General features: G+C 46.9%; 1 protein-coding gene across 4 annotated transcripts in view; it reads right to left on the bottom strand.

Moving 5' to 3' along the window:
• Window positions 1-7,770: 7,770 nt before the first annotated feature.
• The window catches only part of TUFT1 (tuftelin 1), a 43,828-nt gene continuing 32,802 nt past the window's right edge, over window positions 7,771-18,796 (bottom strand). For all 4 annotated transcript variants that reach the window (XM_060029917.2, XM_060029900.2, XM_060029908.2 and 1 more), the window contains 7 exons: window positions 18,296-18,409; window positions 14,204-14,332; window positions 13,525-13,619; window positions 10,791-10,896; window positions 9,832-9,915; window positions 8,832-8,932; window positions 7,771-8,245 (listed from right to left, as the gene is read on the bottom strand). In XM_060029917.2, coding sequence (XP_059885900.1) covers window positions 8,182-8,245; window positions 8,832-8,932; window positions 9,832-9,915; window positions 10,791-10,896; window positions 13,525-13,619; window positions 14,204-14,332; window positions 18,296-18,409 — 693 coding nt within the window. In that variant the 3' untranslated portion in view covers window positions 7,771-8,181. The remainder of the gene's footprint in view (window positions 8,246-8,831; window positions 8,933-9,831; window positions 9,916-10,790; window positions 10,897-13,524; window positions 13,620-14,203; window positions 14,333-18,295; window positions 18,410-18,796) is intronic.

The raw sequence follows: 18,796 nt of genomic DNA, 5'->3' as shown, positions 1-18,796 counted from the left end.
TCCACATCCTCCCCACCCTTCTCTGTTTCCTCTTACATCACTGTCTGCCTCTCTCACATTCGCATTTCACATGTTCTATTATCTATTTCTATTCATTTCATTTCTATCGATTTCTATTCCACATGGTGGTATTTTTTTCCTCTACTCACCTGACAAGATTCTAAACTTCTGGAGGACTGCAACCCTGTTCTATATTTTTCCATCCTGGCCTCCCCTAGCACCTGGCACATTTTTGTACAAATAATAGTTTTTTCTCTTCCTTATCCTCCTCATCTTTTTTTTTTCTCCTAACAATAACAACTAACATCTGTAAAGCAGTTTACAAAGTGTTTTCATGTACATTACATTCCACAAGCTGCACTATACGCCTGTATCAATTATCAATAAATATTTGATGGATTAATAGGGCAAAAGAGGAAGGCATTCCAGGCGAAGGAAATAACACTAGCAAAGGTACAAAGAGAGGAATGATCCTGGCATGAACAGAAGGCAGTGTGGGAACACAACCCTGCTGGAGAGGGAAGAGTGAACACTGTAGAAAATTTGGAAATTGAAGGATAAAGGTAACAAAAACCAACAGAAAAATAAATCCTGCCTTAACACGAACATGGTTAGCAGTTAGGTGTATTTATTTCTAGCCTTTTTTTTAGAAATATTTTTTTTCTTTTGCTAAGCTGTAATAAGTGTCCATAAAATTTTGTGTCCTACTTTGTTTCACTTAACATTCTAAGCACAGTTCCCTGATGTGACATAGTCTTCATAAAGGCCATTTGTAGTGAATGCATCTGCATGTACCTATCCATTTCTCTTTTGTTGGACACATGTTTCCCATTTTACGCTATTATAAGAAGCACAGATCTCTTGTGCAGAGAAGACATGGAACAAAACTGGGTCTTTGGTGAAACCTCAAATTATTCTATGAAGGCTCACGTGAGCCTAAAGCATCTCTGGACTTTTTAGTCACCTGAGCCAGTCAGACTGATCCATTATTGCTTAAGCCAATTGGAGCTGCATTTTCTCTGATTTGCAACCCACATTATCCCACCTAACATAAGGGCTCCAATGGCAGGACTGAGCTTGTCTTGCTCACTGTCGTAAACCCACCTGAATCCTCAGTCCAAGGCACAGAGTAGGAGCCTAATAAACATGTGCAGAAAAAAGAATATGAACTCTTGTATGAACTATACATTCTTTTTTTTTTTTTTTGCAGTACGCAGGCCTCTCACTGTTGTGGCCTCTCCCGTTGCGGAGCACAGGCTCCGGACGCGCAGGCCCAGTGGCCATGGCCCACGGGCCCAGCCACTCCGTGGCATGCAGGATCCTCCCGGACCGGGGCACGAACCCGCGTCCCCTGCATCGGCAGGCGCACTCCCAACCACTGCGCCACCAGGGAAGCCCTGAACTATCCATTCTTATCCTGACCAGTGATCTAGAAGGATCTTAGTACTTTTATCAATATGAGCTTATCAACAAAAATGTTGCCTCTTCATCATATTTGCCACTAATAATTCCCCATTTTTTGGCCTTCTTTAGTTCTTCAATTTAGAAAGTTTACATTTTTATGAACTAAAATATTTTCCTTCATGACCTTTATTTTTATTTTTTATTGGGATATAATTGACGTATACCTTCATGACCTTTAATACTAAAATTCTAAATGGATCTCCTCTCAGAGTTGATATTCATTTGTATTTTCTTCTAGTTTTTCTACAGTTAAATTGTAGTATTTAATTTCTTTCATTTACCTAGAATTTATTCAGGTGTACTGTTTAAGGTTAGAATTCTTTTTTCTTTTATTTTCTAAATTCTTAACCAACTGTTCAAACGCCTTTTCCCGCATTGAGTTGCAATGCTTCTTTTATCCTTTTTTTAATGCTTATATAAAATTGAGTCTATTTCTGCCTAGCTATGTAATATTTCACTATTCGCCAAGGCTAATAATCCTCCAATTAAGGTCTGTCTTCAAAATTTTCTTTGCCATCTCCCTTGTTTATTTTTCCAGATGAATTTTTAAAATAATTATATCTAATTCTAAAAGGACTCTTGGAATTTTCACTGTAAGTACACGAAGCCTAAAAATAAATTAAGGAAGAATTGACATCATTACGATTTTAAACTTTGCCATCCAGGAAAGTTTTTCTTCATTAAGTTTCCCATATTTTTCAACAAAATGTGGTCATTTTCTTCACATAGATTACTGACATTTCAAATAAAGTTTATTTCTAGGTATTTTGTATTTGTTATTTTAGATTGTTTTCTAACTGGGATATTACTGGCATATGTAGGGAAACTTGCTAACTCGTCAAGACAGTCCAACTGACACTCTAACTGTCCTTTTGTTTCTTAGCCATCTCCCTGCAGGTACCACCCACAAGCCTGAGTTCTCCCCTCTGGAGCTAGGTGGAGTGAAACTGCACCTCCTTCTACAGGACAGATTTTCATCTCTTGGAGACTGCTATCATGTTTCCATCAGCCTTCTTTTGTCCTAGCTAAATAACCCCGCTGATAGGATGAAAATGTATCTGGGAGTAATTCAAATGACAGTGGTGAGGTGGGTGGATTTGGGGCAGGTTAGGCTAGAGGTGGGGTACCAGTGAGGACTGGCTTCTGTGGTAATCCAGGCTTAAAGAGATGGGCTAAGATGAGGCTGTGAACATGGGAAGGGGCAAGTCTGGGAGATATCTCAAAAGAGGAAACATCAGGACATATTGACAAACTAGATATAAGGAATAAAGAAATGCAAAGAGTCAAAGATGGCTCTAAATCACTGAAGAAAGTGATTCTCTCTACTAAGAGGAAGTATGAGAATTGAAAAGGGAAGGTAGTTTCAAAGGAAGTCAATTTTGGTCCTCCTGACCCTGAGATTACAATATATCCAAGGAGACAGATCTACAGCCTAGTTGTGAGATAATAGAAAACGTATGTATTGGTCTGTGCCCTGGGTTCCTGGCACAGGGTTCCTAACACCCTTGTCAATTCCTAAGTGATAAATGCACTAGGATCATCTTTTATTCTAATGAGGGGACTCCGGCCGGGCTCCTGGATGGGGGTTGGTCACCAGAAAGACCAAGCCATGATTAGAAGCTTGGAATTCTCAGCCCTGTCCCCCACTTACCCAGAGAGGGGAGAGGGACTAGAAATGAAGTTCACGATTAATCATGCCTGCATGAGGAAGACTCCATAAAATACCAACAGTATGGGGTTCGGAGAGCTTCCAGGTGGGTGAGCACATCCTTATACTGGGAAGGCGATGCACTCCAACTTCACCAAGACTGAACCTCCTGCACTCGGGACCCTCCCAGGCCTTGCCCTATGGATCTCTTCATCTGGCTGTTCATCTGCATCCTTTATTATATCCTTTAATAAGCTGGTAAAGGTAAGTAGGTGTTTCCCTGAGTTCTGTGAGCCTCTCTAGCAAATTAATCGAACCCAAGGAGGGGGTTGTGGGAACCTCTGGTTTGCAGGCAAGTCAGACAAAAGTCCAGCTAGGGACCTGCTACTTGCAGTTGGCATCTGAGGTTGGGGAGGGACAGTCTCTTGAGACTGAGCCCTTAACCTTATCTCCAGGTAGATGGTGTCAGAATTGAGTTAAACTGTAGGACACCCAGCTGGTGTTGCAGAGAATTGCCTGTTATAGGGGGAAAAACCCCCACATACTTGGTGACCAGAAGTGAAGTGTTCTGTGTATGCAGTAAAGGAGACATACAGGTGAAAAACTGAGTTTTTCCTAAACATCAGTGTTTTTCCAATTTTCCCCCACAATCATATGTTTTACATAGCAGGCCAGTTCAAACGCAAACACATAGAAATAGATATAAAACAGATATAAGTGTCCTCAAACTCCTGCAGACGTATGCGAGTTTGGCCTAGAATACCCCCCTGAATTGACAGATTAAGTCAAGAGGACAAATGACTTCCTTCCCCTCAGCTTGTGAGATCCTGTGGTCTAAGACTTGGCGACCAATACCTGGTCAGGAAATTAATTAAGCTACCACCATCTACCCTCAATCCCATGTCCCAGAGGGCTCCAGAGGAAGAGAGATTCCAGAAGAAAGGCCACACACATTTTAGAGTTCAAAGTAGGTCTCACTGCCCACCCACAGAGCACACAGTGTTAGAAATTCCTCACCTTTTAAAAACACATCTCCTTTAGCCTCAGGCTAGATAAGGATTTTCCTTGGAGAAAGAGGGGCTAGAGAATATTTAGGTCTCCAACTTTGAGTTTCAAGGTCATGGGGCTTAGAACTGGGACAGGGAAGATAGGAAACACTTTCTCCTTGCGGAAGTGAGAGTCCTAAATCGAAGCATGGAAAAGAGGCCAAGGGCCCTAGGCTAACATCTGCTGTTGGGTCAGAGCCTGAACAAAACTCAGGCCCAAGCTCCGCAACGCTTGGCAATGAGGAATGAGGGAGCCCACGGGATTAGCAGAGGCCCAACAAAAAACAGCAACACACATTGAAGAGCTGATTAAAGACAGAAATTTGCTTTTCTACCCCAAGGGATATTACCCTCCTCAGTCAAATTAAGTTGCTTTAAGCCATGTCATGTCAAATCATCTTTACAGAGCACATCTTGGAACATTTCATAATACAAAATTTTTTTAAATAGAGTTGAAAATAAGCCAATCAATTTTTGGCTTTAGATACTTAGTTTTAAAAAAGAGGAAGTGAGAGAGTAGCACTGACATATATACACTACCAAATGTAAAATGGATGGCTAGCGGGAAGCTGCTGCATAGCACAGGGAGATCAGTTCGATGCTTTGTGAAAACCTAGAGGGTGGGATAGGGAGGGTGGGAGGGAGACACAAGAGGGAGGGGATAGGGAGATATATGTATACCTATAGCTGATTCGCTTTGTTGTACAGCAGAAACTAACACACCATTGTAAAGCAATTATACTCCAATAAAGATATTTTATCAATAAAGTAAAAAATAAAATAAAATTAAAAACTGAAAAAAAAAAGAGGTCCAATGTACCATTTGGTTGAAATACCATGTCCCTGTCAGGATTTTTTCTACTCAGGGAGGGGACAAATGAAGAGGTGGGAGGACAGAGGCAAGGAGTGCTTCTGCAAGCTTTTCCCATGTTGGGGTGATGCTCCGGGTTTATAGCAGCCTGCTGATGATGGCTGCGTGTCCGGGCAGCTCTCAACACCCAGCTCAAATAAACAGGCCGTCATGGCAAAGGTCCCAGGGAGTCAGACTCAATCTTCCCTCTGCGACATATTCAAGGAGCACAGAGGAGTTGGCTTACAAATGACGTAACTCAGGCAATAAACAGGCCGCTGAAGTCAGGAGCAGCTTCTCGCCACGCCCTTTCTCAGGCCCTGGGCTATTCTCCATCTCTAATGGAAAAGTTGCCAGGATATAAACTACCTTTCCCTCAGCTACTTTTTCTTCCCATAGACCCTTCTTAGCCCCTGTTCCTTTCAGCAGTGGTACAACTAAACTCGGGGAAATATACACCAGGGGCACTTTTTGGTCCCAGGAATCTCTTAGAGCTCTAGTTCTTTTTTTTTTTCGGCCGTGCCACGTGGCTTGTGGGCTCTTAGTTCCCTGACCAGGGATCAAACCCGGGCCTGAGGCAGTGAAAGCGCAGAGTCCTAACCACTGGACCTCCAGGGAACTGCCATCAGAGCTCTAGTTCTAATCTCCAGAACGTTTCCAGACCACCTCATTATCTCCAGATGGAAGCTCTGCTCATCCAACCACGTCCTTGAGACCCAGCCCAGAGCCTCCCTCTCCTGTGCGGTGGCTCACTCGCTCCTGTCTCCTTCCAGCCACGCAAGTCAGTCGCCTTGGCACCTCAGGTAACCGCACCCTGCTTCCACCCTCTTAATATTCGGAGAACAAGCACAGTCTAGATACACCCAGGCCAAGCAAGACTTCCAGAGAAGGAAGAGAACCCAGGCTGTCAGAAGACAAACCCAGGTCCGGAATGGAAGGAGGTATCCAGTGCATCCTGAAGCCTGGATGCGAATTAGCTGAGAAGCAGACAGGGGAAGAAAAGTCACAAGAGAAAAATTTACATTCTTTTGATTGAAGGAGAAAGGGGACTAGAGAGGAAATGCAGCCAGGGGTGACAGGAGTTCCATTTCTAGTTTCTTTGGTACAGGGAAGATTCGTGTAAATTTAGCTATGTCCCCGTTGGGCCCTGCAGTCAACTACATTTTTTGGCAGAAAGAAAAAGATGATCAGTGGATTAACTGAATGATGCCTAGAGATAGCCAAAAACTAAAGCCTCAAACAGCTGCAGTCAGCATTTCCAGAGTACTTTTCATTTCTGCGAATCACATGGAGTTAGTCGTCTCCCTCCAGTGCTGATTGGTAAATCTCTAAGTAATCACAGGACCTCTGTCTGTCAGCAGATCTTTTCCAACTGAGGAAGACACGCAGTGGCCAACCTTAGGGATCCCACAAGGCCACCACCCCAGACAGGGTCAGAGCTCAAGTTAGGGGCTACCTCCTGCAATGCAGACTCAGACTATGGAGCTGAGCTGTTTAACAGAGACAGGCTAACTCCTCTGAATGCCACAAAGTCCCCACATCATCGTGTTGGGGATGTCTCCATACCTCCCAGATGTGGACAGCAGGGTGCCCACCTGCAAGAGGCACTAAAATTATGCTCTTTCATCCTCCCTGAAAAGTGAAAAGAAACCAGGCCAGGAGCTCAAAGAGACACATTAACATAATTTATTAAATTCACCCCACAAAGAACATGCCACAGGAAAGAATATCAGAACTGGAAGGGCTCATGGAGATTATCTGGTCCAGCCCCCTCGTTTCACAAATGGGAATGGCGAGAAGAACACCAGAACACCAGAACACGATGGACAAAGCCAGCATGGGAGCTCAGACCTGATGCACAGAAACCACAGACTTAAGGCTTCTGGTTTTGAGCCAAGTAGAACTTAAAGACTTAATTTTTATTTCTCATTTTTCTGTGTCCTACGGTACCACATTCTGACGCTTATCTCCTCCTTAAGGCTGCAGGAAGAGCCCTAAAGAAACTCAATGAGTGGCAGGTTCACTCAGAGCCAGGGTAACAAACTGACTGTGGAGCAGAGGGGTGCAGAGGGGTTAAGGGAAGAATTCAATCCCTCCTGATTGCTCTCTTCCCCCAAACAACAGACACTCAGACCCAGATGCTTCAGGGCGAATATATCAATACTTGCCTTCCTGAGGTTTGGAGGAGGAAGGGAAAAGCAGCAGGAAAGAGAGAAAAAGACTATGACATCATTCTGAAATCGACAAGTCCACTGGGAACACTCTTTTCCCTCTGTCAGAGCAAATCCAAACACCGCAAGAGAAGGCTGCAGAACTCTGAACTCTTGGTATTTAATCAGTTGTAAGCAAAAACACCAATAACTTAGCCAAGTAAATACCATGAGAGTTTCTTCGCTGAGACTGATGTAACCCAGTGAAAACAGTTTTTAGGCTCTGAGTCGAGAAGAATGAGGTGTATCTTGCTCCGCAACTTAGGGGGAAACCCTAAGAGATTCTGGGAGTCCTCACAACAGACAGAAGTCGCCCGTAATTGTCCGTGGCCTCACAGAACCTTTCTGCTATGAGCTACTCCCTGAAGGACATTCCCCCTTCCCAAAAGACAAGGCCGTCCAGTCAAAGTTGAGGTTCACAGGCCATGACAGGTAGCCCCATTGTCTGTCTGCAGGAGGCCCAGGTCAGCATGGGCTGAGGGTGGAGCAATTAGAAAAACAAACAGTTTGTTGCTAAGAACTGAGCTGTGTTTAAGGAAGGAACTTCATGCCCCGGGGCCACTCTCCAATCACTGCTGACATCTGTGCCTCCAGCCTCTAGGGCTGAGGTAGATCTTGTCACCTCTCCTGACCTGCGGAGGGCCTGGCTTCTGGGGCAGAATAACCGGCCCCGGCTACAAACTCCAGTCTACAACAGAAGGGAGGCTCTGCTACAGAGAAAAATAGTAACTATGGGAATAAGGCTACTGCCCTGGGTCCTGTAGGCAGGATATCGCCGGCCTCCAGAGGCTGCAGTGTCCAGAGGGGGAGCTCATCCCCCGTCCGCCCAGCGTAGAGGACTGGCGTTCGGAACCATGAAGGGAGCAGTCGGGAAGTCAAAGTCAGGGCCGGCAGCCTCCAGGGGTGGTGGGCTGCTCCCCAGGCCAGAGGCACCAGCAACAGCAGCATCTTGTCTCCTTCAGCTCATGTTTCCATCACTCGGATGAGAGGCATGGGCTTTGGGCTGGGGGTCTTGGTGATCCTAACGCTGAAAAGAAAGTCGGAAACACTGAGTGCCCTGTTGTTGCCCACCCTTCACAGAGCCGCCCCTCCAGTTTGCCTCTGGATTCTATCCTGCAGGGCCCGCTGATCTCGGTTCTCATGCCTTGAAATAGTCATTGTCAGTGCTAAGAGGTTAGGGGACTGGTACTTTTGTCTGGTGGCAGGGGTGGGGAAAAGAGAAGGTGCAGCTGAACACCTTAGGAGTGGGTATGGCTGTGATTCTTGATTTTTTTTTCAGTCTTGGACCTTTTTGTGAATCTCTTGGAAACAAAAGGCCCTCTCCCTGGAAATATGCCCTTACTATACATTCACAATTTTTGCATACGACTTTAGGGGCTTCAGGCGCCTCTAGCGCTGTTCATGGGCCTCTTTGGGGTTCTGGTATCAGGCTCTACTCTAAGCTGGTTAGAAAGTGGCTCAGGTGGAGAATGGGTCAGATTCGAGACTGAGAGAAGGAAGCTGGATTTAGAAGAGCCTCATCCTGGCCTTGGCACTAAAGGTCTCCTTCCCACGGCTCTGTCCCTCTTTCCTTCACTTCCTACCTGGGGCCCACTCCATTCATGCCCACTCACCTGCCCAGGTTCTCAGTCTTGGTCCGGTTCTGGGTGCTGAAGTTGCCGTGGGTGATCTGTTTCTCTATCAGGTGTTCCATCCGGTCGTGCATCTCTAAATTCTGTAACACACGTTATGAGATCAGAATTGGGCTTCCTCTGGTTTGCCCCGTGCCACATTTAACCAGCTCATTCTGGTCTCCAGCTCTGTGCGCTGCTGTCACCCCAACCCCTACCATGTGTGCCACCAGGATGCCCTCTCCCTCCAGTACTTACTTACTCCAGCCTCCTTCCCTGAAGGCGCGTTCTCTCAATAACTGTGCAGCACTGATCCTCTCCTGTAAATCCTCTCTATACATTTCCTGCATATAATTTCCTATAGTCTGCTGAGATATTTACTTATGTTTGTCCATATGCTTTTCTATAAAGTATTCTTAGGTATTTTTTAAATGTATTTTATCTATAAATCTAGACTGCAATCTCCCTGGAGATAAACAACCCTGTCTCCCATTTCTTTTTATCTCCCCCACTAGCTGGGACCCTCACACAATGGCTGCAAAGCAATCTCAGGTAGTCAGTCAATGGACAGGAGGGGCCCTGAGGTATGGTAGAAATCAGACCAAGAACTCATTAGCTAATCGAGCCCATCGCCTTAGCCAAGGAGAAGACTCCACCCGTAGAATGCGTCCTCCTTCAAAGCTCAGCTCCACTGTCAGCTCCTCTGCCAAGCCCATATAGTCAGAATGAAGGGCCGGCCTCCATGCTGCTAGGTGGCACAGGGCTTGCACCATGAGGATATATCCTTTCAGAGTGGGGACAGGTCTTACCATTGTTTGCAACTCCCTGAAGAGTCTTAGAAAATGTTCACTCGGCGGAACTGAAGATCATCCAACCACCCCAGCTACTCACTTCCGAGCAGCAGCTAGACAGGATCGAGACCCCCTCCAGAATCTCCCCCTCCCTATGTCCAGTTTTTTCTTCAAGAGTCTGCTCCCTTCCCAGGGCTGCCCAGAACACACACCTCGGCTTCCAGGTAGGCGATCTTCTCCTTGAGCTCCTGGATGGCAGTGTCCTTTGACTGTATCACAGCTTTTGAATTCTGGAGCTGCAAAGTTATGGCAGACACTGAAGCTTGTTCTGAAATGACTCATTACATACTCATCGCACTTCGCCCCGCTGCCGGGGCGGGGGAGCCAGCAGAGACAAAGGGCAGAGTTTTGCACCTCTCACGTGGCTGGCTTAGCTTTTCTATAAAAGCCTTGTTTCAGTGAGTGTTAAACTCTTGATTACCCCAGGTGTGGGGGCAGGGGTTTGAGGGGAACACCACCCTGATAATCCAAAGTAATGGATGATTCAAAACCCCTTCCATTTGACTTTGGGAAAGACAAATTATGTATTGGTTCAAGAGATATTTACTGAGTGCTTACCCTATGACAGGCCCTGTTCTAGAGAATGGGCAACAGCAGTGAACAAGACAGAAAAATCCTAGCCCTCATGGAGCTGACATGCAGCAACTATGCCCTCCCAATTAGGGTATCTTAAATTCTCAAAACGATTCTACAAAATGGCATGTTCTGAGTGTGCTACCCTAGCTCAGGCAAGGGAAGGCAGAAAATGTGCATGAGGGGCAAAGGCTGAAAATCTACACACAGATAAGTGAGTTTACTGGGACTTAATTACTCATTTACCAGCACTCTTCAACATGTGGGCAAGAATAACCTTGTCCTTCTTCTCCCATGGGAACGCACAAGGCAAATAACCGAACAAGTAGGGGAAAGATGGGAGAAAAGCAAATCCCAATCACCCTAACCTAGTAATCGGTTGCCATAAATGTTTTACGGGACACTTAATGAATATAAGCCAAGATACCCAAGCGAATAAATCAATAAAGGTGTAGACTTGACAGGAAAACAGGGCTAGACAATGTGGAAACTTCCAGAGGGGGTAACCCAGAGCAGGGTAAGATCTAACCCTGCTTACCTGCTCTATCATCTGCCGGACTTTCCGCTGCTGGCTCTTAAGCATGTCATCCAAGTGGTGGATCTTCTGCCGCAACCCAGCCACTTCCTTTTCCAGGTTAGCAGCTCTGGGGATTAAGACCACAAGGCTGAGACAAGGGGAAAAGATGCTTTCTCCACCCAGTCACAGTAAGGGCCTTGGGCTCAGGGGCTTTCGATCAGGCATGATTCCCTCTGCCTGATTCCCCAGTGGTCTGCTATAAGGAGGAGGTGGTGGGACACCGTAGAACAACACATCAGAAGCATCACTAGAGATCATCTAGTCCAAATAAGGGGACTGAGGCTCAGAAAGGTTAGAAAGGATAAGTCATTCTGGATAGTTCTACGGATAAAACTAGAGTCAATAGGTAGATGTTTCAAGGAAGGAGTTCTTATATTAACACAGAAAAGACTTTTTCAGTATTAAAGTTGTCAGAAAGTGGACTGCCTCGTGTGTAATGAACTCCTCCTTCCTGGAAAGATTCAAGTACAAGCTGGGATTATGATACCCTAGACCTTCAAGCTTTGGCAGGGATTTTATATCAGGAGGGAGATAAGATTTGAGGACCCTTAAAGCCTCTTCACACAAGTCCATTTCTAAGTCTCCTGATTCCCAGCCACTGCTGCTTCCTTTGCCTCTTCTAAGCAAACTGGGCCAAGATCTCCAAAGGTCAGGCGGCTGGGGAGTCCAGGAGTTCAGAGCGCTGAAGAATTGCTGGTACCCATTACCCTCTGGGTCTGCCTGAGGAAACAGACAAGCGCCCACTGCTAGAAGATGGGCAGTGCTCGGCGTGGGGGACACTGCAATCTGAGCCTCCAAACTCATCCTTCCTAAGCTTCAAACATTCTAAGTTGTCACCCTCAGCTCTGCAGTGCCCCATTACTCAGCCTTCTTTTATTTAAAAAATCAGCATTTATGATGCATAGCTGTCATTTGCCATCCCCAAGTCTCAGTTTTGGATTATCTGGTCTTTTGTATTTCTCCTGCTCCTTCCACTCAGTCTCCTGCCCATGAGCACCTCCACCATTGAGGAGGGAGTGCTGAGTAATTTAAAGCAATTCTGGGGCTTCCCTGGTGGCGCAGTGGTTAAGAATCCACCTGCCAATGCAGGGGACACGGGTTCGAGCCCTGGTCCGGGACGATCCCACATGCCATGGAGCAACTAAGCCTGTGCGCCACAACTACTGAGCCCGTGCACCACAACTACTGAGCTTGCACTCTAGAGCCCTTGAGCCTCAACTACTGAGCCCCCGTGCCTCAACTAATGAAGCCCGTGCGCCTAGAGTCCATGCTCCGCAACTAGAGAAGCCACCACAATGAGAAGCCCGTGCGCCGCAATGAAGAGTAGCCCCCTCTCGCCGCAACTAGAGAAAGCCCGCGCACAGCAACGAAGACCCAATGCAGCCAAAAATAAATAAATAAATGTATATAAAAATTTTTTTAAAAAATCAAGCAATTCTGCTGTGAAGTCTGAAAGAAGGCTACAATAAGATGTCTGCATTTTTCATGTCAGGCAGGCCTAGATCAAGGATCTCCCAAAGGAGAGAAAAGGACCCCCCAGAAGACTGAGGGGTCCAAGAAGGCAAGGATTGTGTCGGTTCATCTTGGAATTCCTTAGAAGGCCCTTCAGGTAATGTCTGTTGAACTTAGAAAGGTCCAACTTATACAATGAAGTCCAGACCAATATACTAACGTTAAATTTGATTTACCGGGACTTCCCTGGTGGCGCAGTGGTTAAGAATCCACGTGCCAATGCAGGGAACACAGGTTCGATTCCTGGTCCAGGAAGATCCCACATGCCGCGGAGCAACTAAGCCTGTGCACCACAACTACTGAGCCTGCGCTCTAGAGCCTGTGAGCCGCAACTACTGAGCCCGCCCGCCATAACTGGAGACCATGCTCCGCCACAAGAGAAGCCACCACAATGAGAAGCCCACGCACTGCAATGACGAGTAGCCCCCGCTCGCTGCAACTAGAGAAAGCCCACGTGCAGCAATGAAGACCCAATGCAGCCAAAAATAAATAAATTTATTTTAAAAAAATTTGATTTACCATCTGAGATCTATATTACTTGCCAACAGCGTAAAAAATTTCTAAATTTGTGAAGGTCCAAGAATGGCTCAATCTTTGCCCTGTAGGTTTCATTGGTCTGGGGCCTCTGATCCCCTCTGATCAGAGGGAATTCGCAAAATCCTCTAAGCCTGGAGTAGAAAGGATCTCAGAGATCCCCTAGATGCCACTGCTGACAGGTGGGTCTCAGTTTCTGAGATGGTTCAGATGAAAGAAGTTCAGTAGCTCTCCACGAAGCTGCTCATTTTATTTTCATCAGCACAACTTGTGAGGAAAGTATTCAATTTTACCCTCAGATAGTTTACAGTTGGTTTTTGTTTAGGGGGGGAGTAAGCTGTGGTGTAATAACACCACTTCCACATCCAGTATGACAACCAAGGAATGATGTGCCACAACGGCAGACACTTTACCAGCTCCTGCTTGACCCTGGCTCTAAAACTGTAGAAGCCCTTTCTTTCCACTCCCTGGAAAATGAGCTCCTTGGAGATGGCAGCCTCCCCAACAGTGTCTCCCTGGGCAGGGCCCCACACTGAGCAGACACATGGTGAGTCAGAGCTGGAAAATCTGACATCAGCACCAGCTTCCTCCCCAGGTCTGTGCCCTCCCTTCTCTGCACCCCAACCTCACAGTGAACCAGAGTCCTTACTTTTCTTGTTCTGCTTGGCAGTCAACCTTCTTGCTCCGAAGTTCCTCCAGAGCTGTCTCCCTTTCCCTGACCTTCGCCAGTAAGGCCTGATGCTCCTGGATGGGCCAAAGGGAAGAAAATCTAAGATGAGGAGATGGTGACAGTTCCTGCATTTGGGGTGAGATGGGCGCTAGGGCTGGCAGTCAGCCCCTGCTGGGCCTGGGACAGCTGCCAAAGAGCAGCAGCCCAAGCTGGTTTGATGGGGCACTCTCCCCTGTCCGGGATAACCCTTCCCACCCCAGCACATAGAAACTTCTCAGCCTCACCCAGCTGCCCAGAGGGAGAGTCCGGCCCTGCATTATCCAGGCCCCCCTGCCAACTATGGCTACCAGTCCCCAAGAAACCAGGCTGAGTGGCTCCTGAAGAACCATCTTCAAAGGCCAAAGGGCAGCTATACAAGAACCCGCCCGAAATGGAAATGGGTTCAACTCTAGTTGTCAAGGGCTAAGTTAGACAGAGAAAGACCTTCCCATTCCTTAAGGGCTGAAAGGTCCTCGAAGGTATTTGCCAAAGGAAGCTATGAAATGTGATTTTCTGGAGCTGCTCAGAGAAGGACAGTCCCTGCGACCACCTCAGTCAATCCCCAGGCACCTTCCGGCCCAGGAGTCTGAGTGCTGAAGAGCAAGAGTCCAACAGTTACCATCTCCATTCCCAGAAAGCATCTCTGCAGCTCCCCGACTTCCGCCTCCTTCTGTTCCACTCTGTCCTCTGCTCTCTGAAGGGCCACCTGATTCTGTTCTGCTTCTCTCTGGTACCGATTGAGTGTGACCTGTGACACAGGATGGGGATGCGTTAAGCAGGCAGAGGGACAAACACGGATAAAAACCTTAGGAAAAAAAAACCCGGAGGGGGACTGCCCTGGTGGTCCAGTGGCTAAGACTCCGTGTCCTCAATGCAGGGGGCCCGGGTTCAATCCCTGGTCAGGGAACTAGATCCCACATGCTGCAACTAAGCGTTCATATGCCGCAACTAAAGATCCCACACGCCACAGCTAAAAATCCCACACGCCGCAACTAAGACCCAGCACAGCCAAATAAATAAATAAGTATTAAAACAAAAAAAACAGGAATCTGGGTGCAGTGATGGGAGGAGGGAGGCAACCCTGATGGGCACACCACTGTCTCCCACTCACTGTTCCAGGACCACTCAGGAGACTAGCAGATTAACTCCACTTGCAGGGTTAATTGTCACAGAGTTGATCAAGCTCTACTTTAGAGTGACACCTGGAACCCACAAGCACCGGTTTCCAGATGGATGACTTTGTCAACAATCCCCACCAGCCCTCCAGTGCCACCCAAGCTTAACCCAGTGTTTCAGCTTTCCTCCTCGTGCAAACACAAAAAAATCCAGGGGAGGAGATCTCCATGTCCTTCCTTCTGTCTCCCACTCTTCCTCGTCCTCACTTCCAGCAATACCGGAAAGGCCAAAATGGCACCCGGAAGGGCTACTAGCACCAGGAAGCATTCGCTCTTTGTCAAGGATGATAAGCCAATTTGGAAAGGAGAGAAGCAGCACTTGTAGTGAAAAAGTAAGAACTTGCCTCCTTTCCTCCCACGTGCATTTTGCCAACTCCAGTCATCCTTCAGGCCTCAGCTTAGACACCCCTTCTTCTAGGGAGCTCTGAGCTCGGGTAAGGAGTCCTTCCTTGTGTGTTCACAGAAGACACAGCCCTTCCCTCTTATAGCACTGAGCAGATTTTGTCCGGTCACTTGTGTGCACCCCCCAGGAGACCATCAACTTCATGATGGCGGAGACCTTGGGCACTGTTACCTTTCCAGAGCTCAGCACAACACCGCTCCATAACATCATGAATGGAACTGATGGTCATCTAGTCCAACCCTCTCCTTTTACAACTAAAGATCAACTGACCTAGTCAAGGTTACACAGCCAAAGAATGACAGAACCCGGTTACCTCGTCATCCATTTCAATGCTTCCCAGATACCCCATATTGACTCCCCAGTCAGTTACTAAAAAAGAATCCAAGTAGCCTCCGGAAAGCCTAACCAGACCTGGTGAAACAGAACACCAGCAACCAGACTGTCTGGCACCTCCCAAGTCAGAATCAAGGAGGAGAAAGCAAAGCACAGGATGATGTGTGATGGGATGTGTCCATGCTGCACACAGCTCTGTCCAGAGCAAACTCACGGCAAATCCCTCCTAACGGCCAGGAGCCAGTAGAACGGGAAACCATGAGGTTTTCCTCATGGTAACTGACAACCTTGCCCTTCCTACCCCGCATATTCAGAAAAGGAGACCAGAAAGTCTAATTCACCAGAAGAGACAGAGAAAAGCCTTCAAATGTCTCATATTAGCCTGGAACAGGCCAGCCCCATGAGCGGGAATGTAAAAATAAGGCCTCTCGGGCTTCCCTGGTGGCGCAGTGGTGGAGAGTCCGCCTGCTGATGCAGGGGACGCGGGTTCGTGCCCCGGTCCGGGAAGATCCCACATGCCGCGTAGTGGCTGGGCCCGTGCGCCATGGCCGCTGAGCCTGCGCATCCGGAGCCTGTGCTCTGCAACGGGAGAGGCCACAACAGTGAGAGGCCTGCATACCACAAAAAAAAAAATAAGGCCTCTCATTTCTGTACACAAACATTGCACCCAGGTTGATGTGTGCTCGGAATACAGCATTAACGGGCCACAGATGATCCTCACACCCAGCTGTAGGATCACAAAGGAAAAAAACACACTCCTCTGCCACATCAGTCCCATAGCTCCAGCCAGCTCTGCCCTAAGGGAACCTCTTAATCATAAGAGGGTGTGGTGACCTACCCCAACAGTGGGAGAAACCCAAGGAGCATCTCCTATCGTAGGTGGGTGCTGCATGCCTTGGGGTTAAAGGGCAGCCTCCTGTAAGAAGCCATGGGCGTGTGGTTAACAGCTGTCAGGGGTCTTCTAGCCTTGGGCTTTTCCTCAGGACACTTTTGCTCAAGCTTTGAAACCCAGGGCCAGCAGAGCCCCCCGTATGCTGCCAAAACCAACCAGTACTTCACAGTGTCTCTCAATGTAGAAATTTCTTTCTAAAATTCACAGTCTGGTCAGTGCTACAGCCTCGACCTCCCCTTCCTCCTGTTCTACTCCAATAAGGTAAGGAACAGCTGGTCATTGAACCAATTCATTGTCAACCTAATTATACAAATTGTGGAATCTGAAATAGATACAACAAACTCCTTTACTGCACAGCTACTCTGTTCTGAGACAAACTAATCTTAGTATTACCCTAAGCCCAAATTATTTAGGATAAGAAAACCCATGTGTTAAATGGATCACTAAGAAAAATATAGGATATTTTTTATTTCTAAAACCCTTTTGAATAATAAATATACTTACATATATTACCTCACTCAATCCATACATCAAACCTGTGAGGTATATTTCATGACCCCTTTGTACAGAAGTTGAAACTGATGGTTAGGGAGGTTAAACTACTCACTCAGGTAAGACTTCGACTACTCTTGAGGCAGTTGATCACTCTCACTGCCCTTCGTCCTCACCCTCAATACACCTCTCAAAATTCCCTCTCTTAGGGAATTCCCTGGCGGTCCAATGGTTAGGACTCCACGCCTCCACTGCCGGGGGCCCGGGTTCGATCCCTGGTCAGGGAACTAAGGTCCCGCAAGCCGCGTGGTGTGGCCTAAAAAAAAAATTCTCTCTCTTAGTCCATAAAACAGAAGAGTTCAGGCTGGGATTCCTCTTTCCACCAGACCCTGGCAAGCCTGGGCAGGGCAGAATCCTATGATTACATATTTCTGACCTAAAAAGTACTTTACGTGTGGGTGAACAATACCAGATAACAGAAGGTTACTCTCATACAGAGCAGCTAGGAAAACTGCTCTGTCTGCCCAGTGTACCTCATCTTATACCCAAAGAATTGTCTGGAAAGCATGGAAGACGTCACATACTTTTAAAAGTGGGGGGCTTTCTCTATATAGAGATTTTTGTATTTTTTTTAATCTTCTACAATAACCTAGTATTACTTTCATAACAATAATTGAGATACTCACTCAAGATCACAGAGCTCTGGGCAGGAGTAGGGATAAATTGGGAATTTGGGATTAACCGATACTACTACTATATATACTGTAGATAAACAGCAAGGACCTACTGTATAGCCCAGGGAACTATATTCAATACCTTGAAATAACCTATAATGGAAAAGAATCTGAAAAAGAATATATATATGTGTATATAACTGAATCACTTTGCTGTACACCTAAAAACATTGTAAATCAACTATACTTCAATTTCAAAAAAAAAAGATCACAGAGCTCTGTGTTGTAAAGCCAAGTCTTGATCTAAAGTCCCCTGACTCCATGGGCACAGTTCTTCCTAAGGCCACATCAATTCATCCACTCACCCTGTCCACACTTAAGAGGCACCCACCTGATGCCAAGTGTTGTCCCAGACACTGGGGATGCAGTGGTGAACTGGACAGCAACAGTCCTTGCCTGCATGGTGCCTAGAGCCCAGCAGTCCTTATAGAAAGGACTTCTGAAGTACCTGCTCTCCCAGACCAGCATCACCACTCTGCTCCAGTAGAGCAGAGACTCAAGAGCTAGCCTTAGACAACAAAAACTATAAATATCCAGGAAAGGGCAAAGCAGACAGGAAGTGCTCCAGGCTGCAGAGCCTAGCCTTTCCAGTTGATGGCACTCCAGCCAGGAAGACTTCATCTGCACCTGTATCCAGTGGCCCAACCCTTAGGGCACCTTCTCCCCAGATCCCAAATCTCACCTCAAAATCCACACGGTCTGACTGGTGCTGCCGCTCAGCCTCCTGCAGCTTGACAAGCAAGTCCTGCACGGTCCTCCTCAAGCTCTCGACATCTTCATCTAGACAGGTGTCCACCTGCAGCCAGAGGAGGGAAGGGAAGGTGAAGTTACTATGTTTGTGACTTGGTAAGACAAGGTCCCCCCGACAACGCACACTTGTTTGGACCATCTTGCTCAGACCACCCTCACAAAAGAATTCACATCGCACAAGGGGAGAGTTAGTCAGTCATAGGCACTAAGGAGTTCTGAGTTATTCATATGAAAACACTCTCATACCTTAAAGAACTCAACTAGTTTCCAATCACCTGATTATTTTAGGACACACTGTAGTAATCTTTATACGTGTATCAACTGATTAATGAACAGGTATGTTTATGCCGTTCTCATGTGTCTGTCCTGCTTCCATCAGACTAGAGCTCTCTGAGAGCAGGGACCATGTTTCGCTTTGGACTACAGTTCCCCA

This window comes from Delphinus delphis, chromosome 1 (assembly GCF_949987515.2).
Source record: "Delphinus delphis chromosome 1, mDelDel1.2, whole genome shotgun sequence".
Taxonomy (NCBI): Eukaryota; Metazoa; Chordata; class Mammalia; order Artiodactyla; family Delphinidae; genus Delphinus; species Delphinus delphis.
Note: the sequence above shows the minus strand (reverse complement) of the source record. Positions and strands in the feature narration are given on the sequence as shown.